The following is a 20,216-nucleotide window of genomic DNA, read 5'->3' as shown; positions in this document are numbered from 1 at the left end:
CATGTAGAAACACCTTCCCTACTTCTACCCTATCAAACCGCTTCATAATTTATCTCCATCAGGTCACCCCTCAGCCTTCTCTTTTCTAGAGAAAAGAACCCCAGCCTGTTCAGTCTTTCCTGACAGTTAGAACCTCTCAGTTCTGGTAGCATCCTTGTAAATCTTTTTTGCACCTTCTCCAGTTCCGCTATATAAAAAAGTGCATTTATATATTGCCTTTCACGACCTCCGGATGTCCCAAAGCACTTTACAGCTAATTAAGTACTTTTTTTTAAAGTGCAGTCACTATTGTAATGTAGGAAATGCAGCAACCAATTTTGCGCACAGCAAGCTCCCACAAAGATCAATGTGATAATGATCAGTTAATCTGTTTTTGTGATGCTGATTGAGGGTTAAGTATTGGCCAGGACACTTCCCTTTTGTAATATGGAGACTAGAACTATGCACAGTACGAAGTGTGGTCTAACCAAGGTTCTAAACCAATTTAACATAACTCTCTGCTTTTCAATTCTATTCTCTAGAAATGTTTGTTTGCATTTTTTATCACCTTGTTAACCTGCAGTGCTACTTTAAATGATTTGTGCATCTGTACGCCTAGTTCCCTTTATTCCTCTACCCCATTTAGACTCTTATTTCCCAAGGAGTATGTGGCCTCCTTATGCACCCGACCAAAATGCACCACTTATCCCTCTGCTTGAGGTCTTTTTTTTAGTTAACTGAGTTATTGCCAGTGTTAAAATAGCTGCGATGGTCACTGATGGCATAGCGCAGGGCCATAATACATAATTTACAACAAATATACATTCCATTGAGGCACAAAAATCCCACAGGAAAAGTAGTCTAACCGTGGCTAACAAGAGAAATTAAAGATAGTATTAGATCAAAGGAAGAGGCTTATACTGTTGCCAAAAAGAGTAGTAAGCCTAAGGATTGGGAGGATTTTAGAATTCAGCAAAGGAAGACCAAGAAATTGGAATGAGAGGAAACTAACGAGAGACATAAAAACAGACTGTAACAGCTTCTATAGGCATGTAAAAAGGAAAAGATTAGGGAAAGTAAATGTGGGTCCCTTACAGGCTAAGACAGGAGAAATTATAATGGGGAATAAGGAAATGGCAGTGAAATTAAACAAATACTTTGGGCTCAATTTCCATTGAGCCGTGGAGTCGGGTTTGGAGGCGTGCAGGGGGTTAAAATCGCAGAAACTGGCGGGCGGGAACCCCCCCGCCTGGTTCCCGACTCCGAGCAATTTTAACTCAGCTGTGTTTGATGGTACTGACTCCGTCCCGCATCCAACAGGCAGGACTGGTCTTTAAGGCCCTTAATTACCACTAACAGGCCCTTGCAACATTAACCCTTTTCTCACGTAAAGCACGCCTGGTGGGAATCACGAATGTGAAACCTGGCGGGAGCACTATTGGATTGCTGACTATCAACTGCAGGTCAACCATTAAAGAGGAGATTTGATCAGCCATCATTTGCAGGTGGCAGGACTTAGTGGTCTCAGGTCTGGGGCAACTTTTAGAAGGCTTGACCACACCTGTGGAAGGTTGGAGCCTGACACCCATCTCCAGTGTGACCTCCTGGGAAACCCCTCTCGCCACCTTCACTCAGCGCTTCCTCAACGGAGGCATATACCAGGGGCATGGGAGCCATTTATTTCCTTCCCATCTGGGCATTAGAGGAGCTCGAGCACCAGCTGCGCCAGCAGGAGAACCAGGAACAACAGCAGCACCAGCAACAACAGCACCAGCAGAAGCCCCAGCCTGCTGCTCACCCACCTGAGGCTACACAGACCAGAAGGGGCCAGCGCCTGGAAGCCCGTCGGTGCAGGAGATACCCCCCAAACAGGGTCTACAGACGCAGGTTCACCTATCTCAACATGTCTGAGCAGCAGTGCCAAAGGCGGCTCCGACTTTCGCGAGAGGTAGTGACTGACATCTGCGCAATGCTACAGCAAGACCTGCTGCCCAGAGGACCAGGTGGACAAGCATTACCAGTGGCCGTCAAAGTCACCACCGCACTCAACTTTTTTGCCTCAGGCTCATTCCAGGGACCAGCAGCAGACTTCAGCGGCATCTCCCAGGCGGCCGCACACACTTGCATCACGCAGGTAATTGATGCCCTCTTTGCCCTCGCGCATAATCACATCCACTTCACCAAGGATCGAGCAAGTGTCACGGCGCGAGTGGTTGGATTAGCTCATCTGGCAGGCTTTCCAAGGGTGCAGGGCGTCGTTGACTGCACACATGTGGCCCTTATGGCACCCCATCGCAATCCAGGTATTTTTGTCAACCGCAAGGGCTTCCACTCCCTCAACGTTCAGCTGGTGTGTGACCACAAGATGGAGATTTTGCATGTTTGTGCCATGTACCCTGGCAGTTGCCATGACTCCTTCATACTATGCCTCCGCTATTCAGTCCGCCAGACCAACTTAACGGATGGCTACTTAGAGACAAGGGCTATCCCCTGAGGACGTGGCTGATGACGCCGTTGAGGAGGCCAGGCAACGAAGCTGAGGAGCGCTACAACTCCAGCCACATTTCCACCAGATCCATTATCGAACGAACCATCGGTTTGCTGAAGATGTGCTTCAGATGCCTGGATAGATCAGGAGGAGCCCTGCAGTACTCAGCAGTCAGGGTCTCCAGAATTGTCGTGGTTTGCTGTGCGCTTCACAACATGGCACAGCATCGTGGCTTGCAGATTCCTGAGGACCAAGTGGCTCCTCACATATTCTCCTCCGATGAGGAGGAGGATGGCGAAAATGAACATCCTGCAGAGGCCCATCAACCAGCGGCAGCTTTACGCGAGAACATTGCTGCCTGCGATGCAAGGAACGCACTCATCCTGGCCAGATTGGCTTAGCCTAGTCAATCAAACTCTTTTGCCTCACAGCTTCTTACCCGAGCATCGACAATGGCCAAGACCCTGCGGATTCCTAGCTATTTGACCAGCATACTGACAATTGCAAGTAATCCTAAGCCCTCAATGTGAAAGTCCCATTCATGAAATGACACACGCCACAACTACAGCAGTAGCCATCAGATTTTTTATTAACATTATTAATCTGATGGCTTTTTCTAACAATACATCAAATTTCACCCAAGTGACTACCCTTGTGACTACTTGTGCTTTATCTTCCCCTTACGCGTGCTCCTACGTAGTGGTTCCCCTGTGGCTTCAGCAGATGTGGAGGCACCTTGCTAACTTTCCTGCTGCTCCTGTCTCGACACCTTTGGCGGGCGTCCTCTGGGGTTGCGAGCCTGTGAGGGCTCGTCAACAGTCTGCTGCTCTTGCGGCTGTGCAGGGGTTGAGATGTCTATCTCACTTGGGTGTGGACTCCGGTGGGGCTCTGACCGAGGGCTCTGCAGTGGCATGGAAGTGTGAGTGCTTGGAGAGGAACCCCCACTTCCTTGAGGTCTGCCACCAACCTCCCTCTCATGGGTCACGTCCCCTCCGCGCTTGCAAGTGGCTGGAGAGCACCTTGCTGCACATCAGGGGGGCCATGGGGACCTGTATCTGCAATGGCAGTCCTACTCAGAAGGACTTCCATGAAGATCTGGTTTCTCTGTTCAATAGACGCTACTCAAGAGATGTCATTCCATTCTGAACAATGACCATGTTTTCCATACCCTGGCGACTAAGCTCCTCCATGGCCATAGCCCTCCTCTCCTCTACCGTAGCCATCCTCTCCAGTATGGTAGCCAGCCTTACCACGGAGGTAGCAATCGTTTCCATGGAGGTAGCCATCCTTTCCATGGTGTTGATGTGTTCATGTGCCAATGACTCCACAAAGGCTCTGCTCATGCTCGCTATGGACTCCTCCATTCGCTCCACACTCGCAGCGACCCTAGAGACAAAACCTGCCAGAGACTCCTGTATCTGTGCCTGGAGTTCCATCACCTCTGATCTTATGGATGGACACAGAGGCAGAGGGTCGACATGCTGCTGAGCTGAGCTGGCAGAGTCCTGCGCCCTCCGACTAGGATTCTCCACTGCAGTCCCTGTCTCCACAATCTGCTGATGCTCACTTGTGAGCTGTGATACACCAGGTGACAACACTACTCTATGTCCCGAAGGTCCCACCGAGGTGTGAGTGTCTGCGCTGGTGCTGGGTGCTTTGAATTCTGCTGACGCTGCACCCTCAGAGGTTGCAGCTTCCTCTGAGGATTCTGGCTGCTCAGCCTCTTCTTCCTGGTTAGGGGGGAAGGATGCTTGTGATGGTCCTGTGGGGGAGTAAAGGAAAGAGTCAGAGATGTGATGCAAAGGCTACATGCACATAGCTTTTTGCAGATGCTCATAAGTGCATCTGTTACAGCTTCAGAATTATTATCAGCGACTCATGCAATGTCAGAGAGAGATGAGAAACTTTTCTGTCACTAGCTTGCTGTGTTGCACCTGTCTGTCTGTCCCCCACGCGCGAATCATCCTCAATGCCGATGATTTCCAGGACGGCCTCCTCCCAGGGGGTCAGGTGGGCTATTGAGGGTGGCCCTCCTCCTGTCCTGGCTCGCGCTCTCTTGTTGTGAGCTCTCTCTTCCTGCAATGAGGGAGACAAGTGGAGGTTGAGTGAGAATGAAGGAGTGAGTATAGAGATTGCATAGCATAGATACTTAGAAGGAGTCAAAGATGGAGTGAGGTTGCAAGATCAAGGGCCCTCCCTGTGTGTTGTCAGTTGTGTTCAAAGCATCAGAGGGATAGGGAGTGTGAGGGCTGCATGGTTGAATAGTTACTTGAATGTGAGCAGAGAGGGGGAATGGGTAAGGGTGCATGGATGTCAGTGTCAAGTGGGATGTGGAGGAAGAGATTGCTAAAGCTGAGTGCTAGTGAGGAAAGGCAATGGGGATCAGATTGAGGGTGATGGGAAATTCATACTCACTTTTCCAGTGCGCTGAAGGTCATGAAATCCTTTCCTGCACTGTATCCAGGTTCTGCGGGTGACTCCCAAGGAGTTGACCTCCTCAGCCACCTGCATCCACACAGCCTTGGTCTGAGTGGGAGGCCTCTTCCTCCCTGATGAAGGGAACAGCACCTCCCTGTTGGCCCTAGCCCCATCGACTAATGCCTGCAGTGACGCCTTGTCAAAGCGAGGAGCTGCTCTTGCCCTCTCACTTGTCATCTTTCCTGCAGGTCCCTCTGACACCAAATGGAGGAAGCTTGGAAGCCTGCAGAAGAAGCAAGGCTTGCTGTGGACCTTAAATACAGCAGCAATGATGATGACATCGGAGGGGACTTTCAGTCATGAAAAACCCCTTTGCAAAGGCTTCCCACACATTGGAAATCAATTGGCCAATTGAGTTAAAATTGCATCAATCTCCCACATCCATTTAGATTTGTGTGGGAAGCACGAAATTCGGATAACACGACAACAGCCCACACCGGAGTTAAAATCCCCCCCTTTGTGTCTGTCTTTACGGAAGAAGACGCAAAAAAACTTCCCGGAAATAGTGGAGAGCCAAGGGTCCAGCGAGAATGAGGAACTGAAAGAAATTAGTATTAGTTTAAAAAATAAAAAAAAAGTACTGGAGAAATTAACGGGATGGAAAGCCGATAAATCCCCTGGACCTGTTGGCCTACATCCTAGGGTTTTGAAAGAGGTGGCTATAGAGATAGTTGATGCATTGGTTTTCATCTTCCAAAATTCCATTGACTCTAGAACGGTTCCCATAGATTGGAAGGTAGCAAATGTAACCCCACTATTTAAGAAAGGAGGGAGAGAGAAAACATGGAACTACTGACCAGTTAGCCTGACATCAGTAGTAGGGAAAATGCTAGAATCTTTATTAAGGACGTGGTAACAGGGCACTTAGAAAATAATTGTAGGATTAGGCAGAGTCAACACAGATTTATGAAAGCGAGCTCATGTTTGACAAATCTGTTGGAGTTTTTTGAGGTTGTAACTAGCAGAATAGATAAGGGGGGACCAGTGGATGTGGTTTATTTGGATTTTCAGAAGGCATTCGATAAGGTGCCACACAAGAGGTTATTAAACAAAATGAGAGCTCATGCAATTGGGGGTAATATACTAGCATGGATTGAGGATTGGTTAACGGACAGAAAACAGAGAGTAGGAATAAACCGGTCATTTTCGGGTTGGCAGGCTCTAACTTGTGGGGTACCGCAAGGATCAATGTTGGGCCTCAGTTATTCATGATCTATATTAATGATTTAGATGAGGGGACCAAATGTAATATATCTAAATTTGCTGATGATACAAAGCTGGGTGGGAATGTAAGTTGTGAGGAGGTTTCAATGGGATCTAGACAGGCTAAGTGAGTGAGCAAGAACATGGCAAGTGGAATATAATGTGGAGAAATGTGAAGTTAACCACCTTGGTAGGAAAAATCGAAAAGCAGAGTATTTTTTAAATGGTGAGAGATTGGGAAATGTTGGTGTTCAGAGGGACCTGGGTGTCCTTGTACACGCATCACGGGAAGCTAACGTGCAGGTGCAGCAAGCAATTAGGAAAGTAAATGGTATGTTGGTCTTTATTACAAGAGGATTTGAGCATAAGAGTAAAGACGTCTTACTACAACTATATAGGGCCCTGGTGAGACCACACCTGGAGTATTGTGTACAGTTTTGGTCTCCTTATCTAAGAAAGGATATACTTGCCATAGAGGGAATGCAATGAAGGTTCACCAGACTGATTCCTGGGATGGGGGTGTTGTCCTATGAGGAGAGATTGAGTAAACTAGGCCTATATTTACTAGAATTTAGAAGAATGAGAGGTAATCTCATTGAAACATACAAAATTCTTAAAGGGCTTGATGATGTAGATGCAGGGAGGATGTTTCCCCTGGCTGGGGAGTCTAGTACAAAGGGACACCGTTTCAGAATAAGGGGTCGGCCATTTAGGACTGAGATGAGGAGAAATTTCTTCACTCAGAGGGTGGTGACTCTTTGGAATTCTCTGCCCCAGAGGGCTGTGGAGGCTCAGTCGAGTATATTTAAGACAGAGATCGATAGATTTTTGGTTATTAAGGGAATACAGGGATATGGGGATAGTGCAGGAAAGTGGAGATGAGGTAGAAGATCAACCATGATCTTATTGAATGGCAGAGCAGGCTCGAAGGGTCAAATAGCCTACTCCTGTTCCTATTTCTTGTCTTTGCTCATCTGAGCAGAGTAAGTAGAGGTGTAGGAAGCAGCTGCAAGTCTTAAACACCAAATATCACTAGTTATTGGCTAGCTGAGGAAAACAACAACAACAACTTATATTTACATGGGACGTTTTATTACTTTAAAGGCCCTAAGGCGCTTCACCGGAGTGGTATAAAAAAAAAAATTGACACCGAGTCATATAAGGAGATATTAGGGCAGATGACCAAAAGCTTGATCAAAGAGGTAGGTTTTAAGGAGCATCTTAAAGGGGGAAAGAGAAGCGGAGAGATGTAGAGAGGGAATTCCAGAGCTTAAGACTGAAGGCACGACTGCCAATGGGTGGTGCATTTAAAATCGGGGATGTTCAAAAGGCCAGAATAGGCGGAGCGTCAAAGGTCTAGGTGGGGTTATAGGGCTGGAGGAGATTACAGAGATGAGGGACGAGGCCATGGAGCAATTTGAAAACCAGGATGAGAATTTTAAAATCGAGGCATTGACTAACTGGGAGTCAATGTAGGTCAGCAAGCACAGGGGAGATGGGTGACCGGGACTTGTTCCAAGTTAGCATGCAGACAACAGAGTTTTGGATGACCTCAAGTATAGGGAGGGTAGAACTAGGGAGGCCGGCCAGGAGTGCATTGAAATAATCAAGTCCAGAGGTGATATAGGCATGAATGAGGGTTTCAGCAGCAGATAACTTACGGTAAGGGCGGAGACGGGCGATATTACAAAGGTGGAAATGGGCAGTCTTCATGATAGAACGGACATGAAGTAGGAAGCTCAATTCATGAACAAATATGACATCAAGTTTGCGAACAGACTTGGTCAGCCTTAGACAGTTGCCGGGAAGAGAGATCGAATCAGTGGAAAGCGAATGGAGTTTGTGGCATGTACCGAAGACAATGGCTTTGGTCTTCCTGAATGCAAGCCAAATGGGACTAGAGGAACTACCACTAGCTGACCCAACATAAGGGATTGGCAGAGCGGCTTGTAGAGAGCTCAGACTTTACAGCACTGTCCAGATTTAAAGAGTTGTATTATCCAGGAGTCATGTTCTCGGTCACTGGGTGGTGTCCAATATGGCATGTAAGTGATTTCACACTGTTCCTCATAAATGATGAGTTAGCCTAATGGCTTACCCGTTCAAGAGAAGGATACAGGGGTTCACATGATCCAACAGGCAAATATGGATAATGTGCTAACCAGGCACCAACCATGGCCTTTGTTGCTCTGTATTCGAGATCATGGCAAAAGCAATGTGCAGGAATCCCGTGTCCCTCGGGCCAACTTCCATACAGCCCGTGAAACACAAACCCTGGAGGCTTAGCACGAATCTCTACTATGATGTGTATACAGTCCTCCCAAGCAAAGTCAAATTTGCAGGTGGGGGAGCTATTGGGGGAGGAGGAGTGATGTGGTGAATGTGGAGCATTTTTTCGATGATATATTTATTATTGGCTTTCTTTCTTGTTATTGGTACATATGGGGTTAAAACCAGATTCAATTAAAGTAATCCAGCGTGGCTGATTCTCATAAGTCCATGTTTTCTTTTTAACCCTAGTCCCACAGTGTTCTCATACACTGTGTCACCCAGCCCTCAAAAATAAACATATCCTTGCCTTTTCTCAGGCTGTAATCGACCATTAGGAATGGAATTGGGCCTCATTGCAGAACACCAGATCAATGCTACATCATCCTGGCAATGGACAGATGAAAATGGTCAAATTGTCAATTGGTCACCAGACAAAGCACGGCTTAATGTTCAAGGACCTGGATGGGCTGCTGCTGCTGATGATAGCCAGCAATGGCTTGAAATAGATTTGGGGGAGAAGTACCACCTCACAGGTTAGTTATAAGCCAATTATTTTTTTAATTATGCATAATGAGTTCATTTAATATTTTTTAGATTATTACTGGTTTTCAGATTAGTTCAGATGTGGTTGATGAAGGGCATATTACAACATTTTACAGCATTACTCTCAATGAATATTTTCTTCCATACTAACAAGATGTTAAAAATATGTAGATTCTTGCCCAGTGTCAACATCTGTGCTCCTAAAATTAGCTGAGAAAGATGCTGCTTACATGACTGTATAATAGCTGCACTCATTAATATTTTCCTGGTAGTTCATAGCAACCAAATTTTGCTTCAGCGTGGAACAAATGTCTTCATTTGGTCAATGAGAATTGGGAATAAATAAAATCTTTTGAAAGTGTCACCCTAAAATAGGATTGAATGAAATCCTCTTGTCTGCTATTTTAACAGAGTCATTAACTAATTTAAAATAAATTCAACCTTTAAAATAACAGACCCAGGAATTTCATGCGATAATATTTCAAAGAACCCTCATTTCAAGCATACATAGCATTGGCTCTTACCAGTGCCATGATGTAACTAGTTTCTGCTCCTGTCAAAATATGACAAAATGCAATACTATGCTTTACTCTTCATAGTAGAAATTGATACCGAAAAAGGCCTATATTCAATTTGGTGGGAGGGCTGGGGTCAAAATGAATATTTGCCATTTTACAGTAAATTTTGAAAGGCTTCCCTCCCAACACAATGGAGCATGGATCAGAGAATTGGGTGCGGAAGTCAACATGTTCACTTTGTGGAATTCCTGATTGTTACAGTCGTCTTCGCTGATTCACTGATGGGCACCAGGGAAAGAGTCTCTCACACGTTTTAAGTCATCAATAGAAATTTGGCATTGGGGGTCGTGTTTGGAAGAGTTTTAGTGTAGGAACCAATGTTTGAGGTGCTCTGAATGCCGACATAAGAAATCGGAGCAGGAGTAGGCCATTTGGCCCTTCGAGCCTGCTCTGCCATTCAATAAGATCATGGCTGATCTTCTACCTCATCTCCACTTTCCTGCTCTATCCCCATATCCTTTGATTACCTTAATATTCAAAAATCTATTGATCTCTGTCTTGAATATACTCAATGACTGAGCCTCCACAGCCTTGTGGGGTGCAGAATTCCAAAGATTCATCACCCTCTGAGTGAAGAAATTTCTCCTCATCTCAGTCCTAAATGGCCGACCCCTTATTCTGAGACTGTGACCTCTGGTTCTAGACTCCCTAGCCAGGGGAAACATCCTCCCTGCATCTACCCCGTCAAGCCCTGTAAGAATTTTGTATGTTTCAATGAGATCACCTCTCATTCTTCTAAATGCTAGAGAATATAGGCCCAGTCTACTCAATCTCTCCTTAAAGGACAATCAACCCATCCCAGGAACCAGTCTGGTGAACCTTCATTGCACTTCCTCGATAGCAAGTATACCCTTCCTTGACGAAGGAGACCAAAACTGTACACAATACTCCAGGTCTGGTCTCACCAGTGCCCTAAATAATTGCAGTAAGACGTCTTTACTCTTATACTCAAATCCTCTTGTAATAAAGGCCAACATGTCATTTGCTTTTCTAATTGCTTGCCGTAACATGCTGCATGTTAACTTTCAGTGATTCGTGTACAAGGACACCCAGGTCCCTCTGAACACCAACATTTCCCAATCTCTCACCATTTAAAAAAATACTCTGCTTTTCTATTTTTCCTGCCAAGGTGGTTAACTTCACATTTTTCCACATTATATTCCATTTGCCATGTTCTTGCCCACTCACTTAGCTTGTCTATATCCCCTTGAAGCCTCTTTGCATCATCCTCATAACTTACATTCACACCCAACTTTATATCATCAGCAAACTTAGATATATTACATTTGGTCCCCTCATCCAAATCATTGATGTAGATTGTGAATAGCTGAGGCCCAAGAACTGATCCTTGCGGTACCCCACTAGTTACAGCCTGCCAACCCGAAAATGACCTGTTTATTCCTACTCTGTTTTCTGTCTGTTAACCAATCCTCAATCCATGCTAGCATATTACTCCCCAATCCCATGAGCCCTAATTTTGTTTAATAACCTATTGTGTGGCACTTTATCGAATGCCTTCTGAAAATCCAAATACACCACATCCACTAGCTCCCCCTTATCTATTCTGCCAGTTACAACCTCAAACACTCTTAACAGATTTGTCAAACACGATTTCCCTTTCATAAATCCATGTTGACTCTGTTCAATCCTATTATTATTTTCTAAGTGCCCTGTTACCACGTCCTTAATAATAGATTCTAGCATTTTCCCTACGGCTGATATCAGGCTAACTGGTCTGTAGTTCCCCGTTTTCTCACTCCCTCCTTTCTTAAATAGTGGGGTTACATTTGCTACCTTCCAATCCGCAGGAACCGTTCCAGAATCTATGGAATTTTGGAAAATGACAACCAATGCATCCGCCATCTCTATAGCCATCTCTTTCAAAACCCTAGGATGTAGGCCATCAGGCCCAGGGGATTTATCGGCTTTCATTCTCATTAATTTCTCCAGTACTATCTTTTTTTACTAATACAGGAAACTTTGTGCTATCCGGAGGTGAGCTATCCGGCAATCTGGAGCCACCGGCAAAAATCAGCAGCCGTTTTTTATTCTTCTTGTTTGTTTTTTTTGCTTTGTTTGAACAGTCAAGCTGTGCAAAGTCTGTAGCTATAGCAACAGCTTCAGCTACAGAGCTTTAGGGCCACACCCGAGTGTTTAGAAGCTGTTGCTAAGCAACAGTGTTTGTTGTCAAATACGGAGATAAGAATCTCCGTATCTCTCAACATTAACTCTGGAGAGTACGGCAGTTTTGAGGCAACGGCAGCAGCTCGGTCCCATGGGTGCCGGATAGCACAAAGTTTCCTGTACTCATTTCTTTCAGTTACTCATTCTCGCGAGACCCTTGGTTTTCCTCCATTTCCGGCAAGTTTTTTGCATCGTCATCCATGAAGACAGACACAAAGGGCTGGATTTTGCCAATGGGGAGCTTTTGGAGGCGGGACTCCCACTTGTCGGGTTTCAGTCCTGCCTCCATCAACTTGTGGCCAACCCATGCTATTTTCCCTTGATTGACCTTGTTAAGCCCGCCCAGCGGGCTTAGCAGTCCAATTAAGGGAAAGCCAGTTACCGAGAACGTCAACGTATGACGTTTCATCTGTCAAAAGTTTTTGACAGATGAATTGTCATCGTTTGACAGCTCTGTAAAGCTGTCAAACACTGACAATCTCTGTAGTTTGATGAGTTCTTGAATTCTAGACCTCATCAAACCTCTTTCTTTTGCAGAAATTAGATGGTTGTTGCATTGGAGAATGCAACGGCCATCTGTCATCTCTGCCGCGGAGGTGCAAGACTCTCCGCATACCCAACTCTTGAAGCCTGCAGGAAGAAACACAGGTAAGTAAACTTTTTCTAACACTTTCCACTTACCTCACATACTCACCTCTCCACACTTGCACCCATCACTTACCTTCACAGTGCACTTTTGCACCCCGCAGACCCCCATAGACCCACTACTCACCATGGGACCCTGGCGGGGTTCGGAGCCTTCATGAAGCCCGCACTTGTGTGGGCAAAATGGGGATAATCGTCTTATCTGCCTGTTAACTACCTGTTAACAGGCAAATAAGTGGCACTAATCCCCTTCCCGCCTCCAAGGTGATGGGACCCACCACGGGTCGGCTACCCGCCTCCTGGCAAGATGGCATGAAGGCTAGCAAGATCGCGCCCAAAGTATTTGTTTAATTTCTCTGCCATTTCTTTATTCCCCATTTATAATTCCCCATTATAATTTCTCCTGTCTCAGCCTGTAAGGGACCTGTTGCGTCCATGTATAATAAGACACAGACTGCGGAGAACGGTACAACAGGTGTTTACTCAACGTGGCTCACACTGCAACTGATCTGTACAGATTACTACTCAGTGCTATATACAGGTGTGGTCACTGCCGGTACTGCAGTATGCATGAGCTGTAAAACATAGTTCCCCCCTTAAAGGTATATACATTACAATTCCTCCCCTTTTAAATTAACAGTACCATAACACTCATTTAACAATTAAATATCAAACTAATTACAATTAACACTTTTAACATGCAACATTAGCTGAAAATAGTCTATTTATATATTCAGTCTTTGGGGAGGCTTCCTGATCCTTTCTGGATAGCGCCTTTCCCAAGTGTCTTGCTCTTGGTGCGGAGGCGATTCTGGCCCTCTGTCGTCGGTTGGTTCATCAGCTTCCAATGCTACTGTTTCTGGGGTAGATGCGACCTATACGTCGGGTTCATCACCAGGTACGTATGGGCGAGGCATGGGGTTGACTTGTTCCTGTGACTCTAGGATCTGGTCAGCATGGCGTCTCACGATGCTCTCCCCAATGTCCACTGTGTACATTAGTGGGCCCTGCCGTGTGCATATCGTTCCTGGCTGCCATTTTTCTGTTCGGTAGTCACGGGCCAAGACAGGTTGCCCTACATTGAAGCTCCTTGTTGGCTTCTCATGGATGTGCTGGAATTGCTTACTCTCAACATCTCTTCGTACGTTTGGTCTGAGCAAATCCAGGCGAGATCTTAACCTTCGGTTAAAGAACATCATGGCTGGGACCTGGTTGGTGACTGCATGTGTCGCATTCCGGTAGGCGAACAGAAAATTGTCCACCTTGTGCTGCAGCGGAACGCTGTCATTGTACATAGCCTTTATTGCCTTCTTAAAGGTTTGTACGAACCTCTCGGCCAATCCATTTGTGGCTGGATGATACAGGGCAGATGTGTAATGCCTTACCCCATTCTTTTTCAAGAACCTCCGGAACTCTTCGGACACAAACTGTGGTCCGTTGTCGGAGCAAATCTGTTCTGGCAAGCCATTCCTGGCAAAAATGGTCCGTAGGACTGCAATAGTTTTCTCCGTGGTGGTGGAGGACATTTTGATGACCTCAGGCCATTTCGAGTGCGCATCCACGGCTATTAAAAACATTGAGTCCATGAATGGACCAGCAAAATCAATATGGACCCATTGCCATGGAGATGAAGGCCACTCCCATGGGTGTAGAGGGGCCTGTGGTGGTGCATTTTGGACTTTCTGGCATCCTGAGCAGTTCTTGGTCAGGTCCTCGATTTGTTTATCGATTCCCGGCTACCACACACAAGCCCTGGCTAGGCTTTTCATTTTTACCCCTCCCAGATGACCCTCATGAAGCTCATTCAGCACTCTATCCCTTAACTTGGGTGGAATTACCACTCGGGATCCACACATCAAGGTCCCCCGGCACACTGACAGCTGTTCTCTCCTTGTCGAGAATGCTGGCAACAGTGAGTCGCCATGTGCTGGCCATCCCTTCACCGTCAAATCATATACCTGAGACAGTGTCGGGTCATTTCGGGTTTCCTTTTCGATACAAGCGTTAGTTACCGGTAGGTATTCAACTATAGTCGAATGGAATATTTCGACAGGATCCACTGCTGGTGCTTCCTCCGCAGTAGGCAGTGGCAGGCGTGATAGCCCATCAGCATTTCCATGCTGTTTCGTGCCCTTATATTCAATCTCATAGTGGTGCGCCCCTAGAAAAAGTGACCATCTTTGTAGTCGTTGCGCAGTCATCACCGGAACGCCCTTCTTCGGATTAAAAATGGAGACAAGAGGCTGGTGATCAGTCAGCAAGGTGAATTTCTGCCCATGCAGATAGTGATTCAACTTTTTCACTCCCCACACTAGGCTGAGGGCCTCCCTGTCAATCTGGGCGTAGTTACACTCGGCTGAGGTTAGTGATCGTGACGCGAAGGCTATTGGCCTCTCTGAGCCATCCGAGAATTTGTGCGACAGCACCGCTCCAATGCCGTAGGGTGACGCATCACATGCCAACCGAATTGGTAATGCTGGGTTGTAATGGGCCAATACCTCTTTCAATGTGATTAGTGTTTTGCTCTTCTGGAAAGCTCGTCTACATTCATCACTCCACTTCCATGGCACCCCAGTTTTCAGTAGGGTGTTCAGTGGGTGTAGTATTGTAGACAAATTTGGCAAGAACTTATGGTGGTAGTTTACCAGCCCGAGGAACGACCTCAGTTGTGACACATTTTCCGGTGCTGGAGCCTTGACTACTGCCTCAATCTTCTCTGGGGACTTATGTAACCCCTCTTTATCGATAACGTGGCCACAATACGAGATCTGTTTTCTAAAAACTCACATTTGGGGCGGTTAGCTCGGAGCCCATATTCCTGCAATCTAGTGAGCACCTGCTCCAGGTTGGCAAGATGATCACTGTCATTTTCGCCCGTGACCAGGATGTCGTCCAAATAACACTGGGTCCCTGGGATCCCAGGACTTGTTCCATTGCCCTCTGCCAAATAACCGGAGCTGATGCTACCCCGAATACCAGCCGGTTGTATTCGTAGAGACCTTTATGGGTGTTGATTGTGAGGTATTTTTTTGATGCTTCTTCTACCACCTCCATTTGCAGATACGCCTGGGCCAGATCAATCTTAGTGAAGCGTTTCCCTCCAGATAGCGAGGCGAAAATATCTTCAATCCGCGGAAGTGGATATTGTACGGTGTGAAGGACCGGGTTCACTGTTACCTTAAAGTCCCCACAGATGCAAACCTTTCTTGGTTCCCCAGGCGTGCTGCTCAACGACTTTTTCATCACAGGGACGATGGGTGTAGCCCACTCGCTCCAGTCTACCTTGGGCAGTACACCTGAACGTTCCAGACTCTCCAGCTCTGCTTCGACAGCTGGGCGGATCGCATAAGGCACCGGTCTGGCCTGAAAAAATTTTGGGCTTGCGTTTTCTTCAATTTTAATCGTTGCTGTCATGCCTTTTAGTGTTCTGAGTCCTTGCTGGAACACTTCTTTCGCATCAGTTAGGATCTTTGACAGTCGCCCAGGTGTGACGTCGTCATCCTTTTTGTCAGCCACAGTCAGTGCCTGTATGGAATGCCAATCCAGTTGTATTTTCCGGATCCATTCATGTCCCAGTAATGGTGGTCCTCCATCTTGCAATACATACAGGTCTAGTTTTGGTGTTTCCTTACCGTTATATATAACGGTCACCCTTATTTTTCCTTTGGGGTAGACTTTTTGCCCCGTGTACAAAATAATTTTTGTGTCTCTCAAGGGTATGTGTGAGAATAGCCGCTCGTAGTCCCATCGGTTTATGACTGTTAGGGCTGATCCTGTGTCCAATTCCATCTTTACCTGGACTCCTGCTAACTTGAGAGTGACCCAAATGGTTCGGTGATCCTCCGTTGTGATCGCATTATGTAGTTTCAGACAACTCAGTTCCCTGCTTTTGGAGTCGTTATCACTCTTTTGTTCGTCTGAACTATTCTCCGTCATCTTATGTACCTTCTTGTACTTTCCTTTGGTAGGTTTCTTATTGCTGGTTTTCTTTCCCGACCTGCAAACTTGTGCTATGTGTCCTACTTTTCCACACTGTCTGCACACTGTCTTTGAACCAGCAATCATTCTGGTCGTGTGTTGTTCTGCCGCAGCGATAGCACTACACTGCTCCATATTCTTGCGGTCTCTGTTGTATCTCTGCAGCGCCCCGTGCTGCTGCTTCATATGATACTGCACTGCTGAAAGCCTTTTCCAGCGTAAGGTCCTTTTCAGATAAAAGCCGTTTCTGGGTTCCTTCACTTTGAAGCCCACACACAAACTTGTCCCTTAAGGTATCTGCCAGTCCCGCTCCAAACTGGCAGTGTTTCGATAGTTTGCGCAGTTCTGTTAAATAATCAGCATTGCTTTCATCCTTATGCTGGTTCCGTTTGTGAAACTTGAATCTTTCTGCTATCAGCAGCGGTGTGGGATTTAAATGTTCCTTTAGTATCGTTACTATGTCTTCAAAACTCTTTTCCATTGGCTTCATTGAGGTTACTAGATTTTGTAATAAACCATACGTCTTTGCACCCATTAAATTTAACAATACCGATGCTTTCTTGTCATCTGACACCTCATTTGCCTTGCAGTGCACCTCTATTCGTTCGACATATGTAGTCCAATCTTCGACTTCATTGTCAAATGCGGTGATACTGCCACTCTTCGGCATTTTGGGTGTGGTTTAAAATGGCGGCTCCCAATGGCTTAAAATGGCGTCTCCCACGCTTTCCTTCCTCCCTCGCTGCTGCCAATGCCGCTCCCGGCGGTTCTCGTGGCAATGGCGGTGCCCTGTAGGTTTCGTGCGCTTCTCCTGCGCTGCTGCCAACGCCGCTCTCGGCGGTCCTCGTGGCAATGGCGGCGCCTCGCGGGTTTCTGCGTGTCTCTCTCTCCCTCTCTGACGCTGCTCGGCCCCTGAACACCGGCTGCGCCCTGTGCGCTCTGCCCTCTCTCGCTCTCCCCCGTCGATGCTGCTCGGCCCTTTGCTGTGCCGCTCGGTCAGGCTCTAGCCCGCCGCTGTCCGGGAAGGGTCTGTGCACTACCTGTTGCCAGCCCGTTTTGCTGGACCACCTCGACTGGAAAGCCAAGCCTGGCTCTCGACAGCCTCCCCCGCAATTCTCGAGTCTCTGCTGGATGACTGGGCGGTTGCCCGTGGTTGACGCCCGAGTCTCTGGCCTTGACCTCCAATCCACTGATCTCCAGGAACGAATTCCCGGGAGGTGATGCAGAGTTGCAGTTAGGTTCGAACCTGCCTCGTCACCAATGTTGCGTCCGTGTATAATAAGACACAGACTGCGGAGAACGGTACAACAGGTGTTTACTCAACGTGGCTCACACTGCAACTGATCTGTACAGATTACTACTCAGTGCTATATACAGGTGTGGTCACTGCCGGTACTGCAGTATACATGAGCTGTAAAACATAGTTCCCCCCCCTTAAAGGTATATACATTACAGGACCCACATTTACTTTTGCTAATCTTTTCCTTTTTACGTGCCTATAAAAGCAATTTCTTGGTCCTCCTTTGCTGAATTCTAAAATCCTCCCAATCCTCAGGTTTACTACTCTTTTTGGCAAAATTATAAGCCATTTCCTTTGATCTAATACTATCTTTAACTTCTCTTGTTAGCCATAGTTGGACCACTTTTCCTGTGGGTTTTTTGTGCCTTAAAGGAATGTATATTTATTGTAAATTATGTATTAATTCTTTAAATGCTAGCCATTGCTTCTCTACCATCATACCGCTTAATGTAGTTTCCCAATCTACCTTTGTCAACTTGCCCCTCATACATATGTAGTTTGTTTTATTTAGATTTAAGACCCTAGTTTCAGATTTAACTAAATTACTTTCAATCTCAATAGAAAATATCATATTATGGGCACTCTTCCCTAAAGGCTCCTTTACAACAAGCTTATTAATTAACCCTTTTCTCATTGCGCAATACTAGATCTAAAATAGCCTGTTCCCTAGTTGGCTTCTCAACATACTGATCTAGAAAACTATCTTGCACACATCCCATGAATTTGTCCTCCACACTATTACTGCAAATTTGGTTTGCCCAGTCTATATGTAGACTAAAGTCCCCCATGATCACTGTATTACCCTTGTTACATGTGCCTCTAATTTCCTGATTATACCCTGCCCTACATTACAACTACTGTTTGGGGGCCTATAAACAACTCCCACCAATGTTTTCTGCCACTTGCTGTTTCTTAGCTCCACCCAAACTGATTCTACTTCTTGATTTTTGGAGCTAAGATCCTTTCTCTCGACTATCTTGATCCCATCCTTTATTATCAGGGCTACCCCTCCTTTTCCATTTTGCCTATTTCTTCTAAAAGTTAAGTATCCTGGAATATTTCGTTCCCAACTTTGGCCACTTTACAACCACGTCTCTGCTATGGCTGTTAGATCAAACCTGTTAATTTCTTTCTGCGCTATTAATTCATCTATTTTGTTGCGAATGCTTCACACATTCAGATATAGTGCCTTTAGTTTTGACATTTCTATTTTTCCCCTGATGTCACCTTAGGCACTGATGCCATATTGCCTTTGTTACTCTCTCTGTCCCTTCCTGACCCACTCTGCTTATTTTTACCCAAAACTCTACTCTGCTCTAGAGTCTTGACATTTCTCTCGCTGCTTTTAAATTTACTCTTTCCTGAATCCTCCCATCCCCCTTCATTAGTTTAAAGCCATGTCTACTGCCCTAGTTATTCGCCAGGACACTGGTCCCAGCCCGGTTTAAGTGGAGCCCGTCCCAATGGAACAGCTCCTTCTTTCTCCAATACTGGTGCCAGTGCCCCATGAACTGAAACCCCTTCCTCCCACACCACTTTTTGAGCCACGCATTTAAACCTCTAATCTGTTTGTCCCTCTGCCAATTTGTGTGTGGCTCAGGTAACAATCCAGAGATTATTACCTTTGAGGTTCTGCTTTTTATTTTGGATCCTAGCTCCTCAAACTCCCTCTGCAGAATCTCATTCCTAGTTCTACCCATGTTGTTGGTTCCTACGTGGACCATGACAACTGGATCCTCCCCCTCCTGCTCCAAGTTCTTCTCCAGCCGCGAGGAAATATCTTTATCCCTGGCACCGGGCAGGCAACACAACCTTCAGAACTCTCGATCGCAGCTGCAGAGAACTGTTTCTATTCTCCTGACTATACTGTCCCCTACCACAACTACATTCCCTTTCACTACGCCCCCCCCTCCACTTGAATGGCCTCCTGCACCTTGGTGCCATGGTCAGCTTGCTCATCCATCCTGCAGGCTTTTCCCTCATCCACACAGACAGAAAGAACCTCATACCTGTTGGACAAGGGCAAAGGCTGAGGGTCCTCCAGCACTGCTCCTGGGGTCCCCTTACCTGCCTGAGTTGCAGTCACACCCTCGTGTCTCTGACCACTAACCAGACCTGTACCACTACCTAACCTAAGGGGTGTGACTGCCTCCTGGATCAAAGTGTCCAGGTAACTCTTCCCCCATCCCTGATGCCCCACAACGTCTGCATCTCAGACTCCAGCTCAAGAACTCTGAGCTGAGGTTCCTCAAGATGCAGGCACTTACTGCAAACGTGGTTGGCCGGGATCACAATGCGCGCCACAAACTCCCATATGTTGCAGTTGTGGCACACCACCTGCTCTGCCACCCCTATATGACCTTGTTTTATTTAATTAAATTTGTAATTAGGTAACTTAGTTTACAGTGCAGTTTCCTGACTACTTACTTGATCTAGCTTAAGTTAAGGGTACTGAAATTAAATATCTACCTGTAACACAAAGCATTACAAGTAGTGCAGGCAAAAAGCAGCAACTCCTTCCCCCTCTTCTGCAAATTCCCACTCTTTCCAAATTCCCAAATAAAACTGT

The 20,216-nt window shown here is 46.3% G+C and overlaps 1 protein-coding gene across 2 annotated transcripts in view; it reads left to right on the top strand.

Annotated features, from left to right (window-relative positions):
• dcbld1 (discoidin, CUB and LCCL domain containing 1) overlaps positions 1–20,216 on the top strand; it is a 173,691-nt gene that overhangs the window by 105,363 nt on the left and 48,112 nt on the right. For both annotated transcript variants that reach the window (XM_085997338.1, XM_085997337.1), the window contains one exon: positions 8,737–8,952. In XM_085997338.1, the coding sequence (XP_085853464.1) occupies positions 8,737–8,952 (216 nt within the window). The remainder of the gene's footprint in view (positions 1–8,736; positions 8,953–20,216) is intronic.

This window comes from Somniosus microcephalus, chromosome 9, assembly GCF_052327205.1.
Source record: "Somniosus microcephalus isolate GS21.2 chromosome 9, FLI_Smic_1.0, whole genome shotgun sequence".
Classification (NCBI taxonomy): Eukaryota; Metazoa; Chordata; class Chondrichthyes; order Squaliformes; family Somniosidae; genus Somniosus; species Somniosus microcephalus.
The sequence above is the reverse complement of the archived record's forward strand: the minus strand, read 5'-3'. Positions and strand labels throughout refer to the sequence as shown.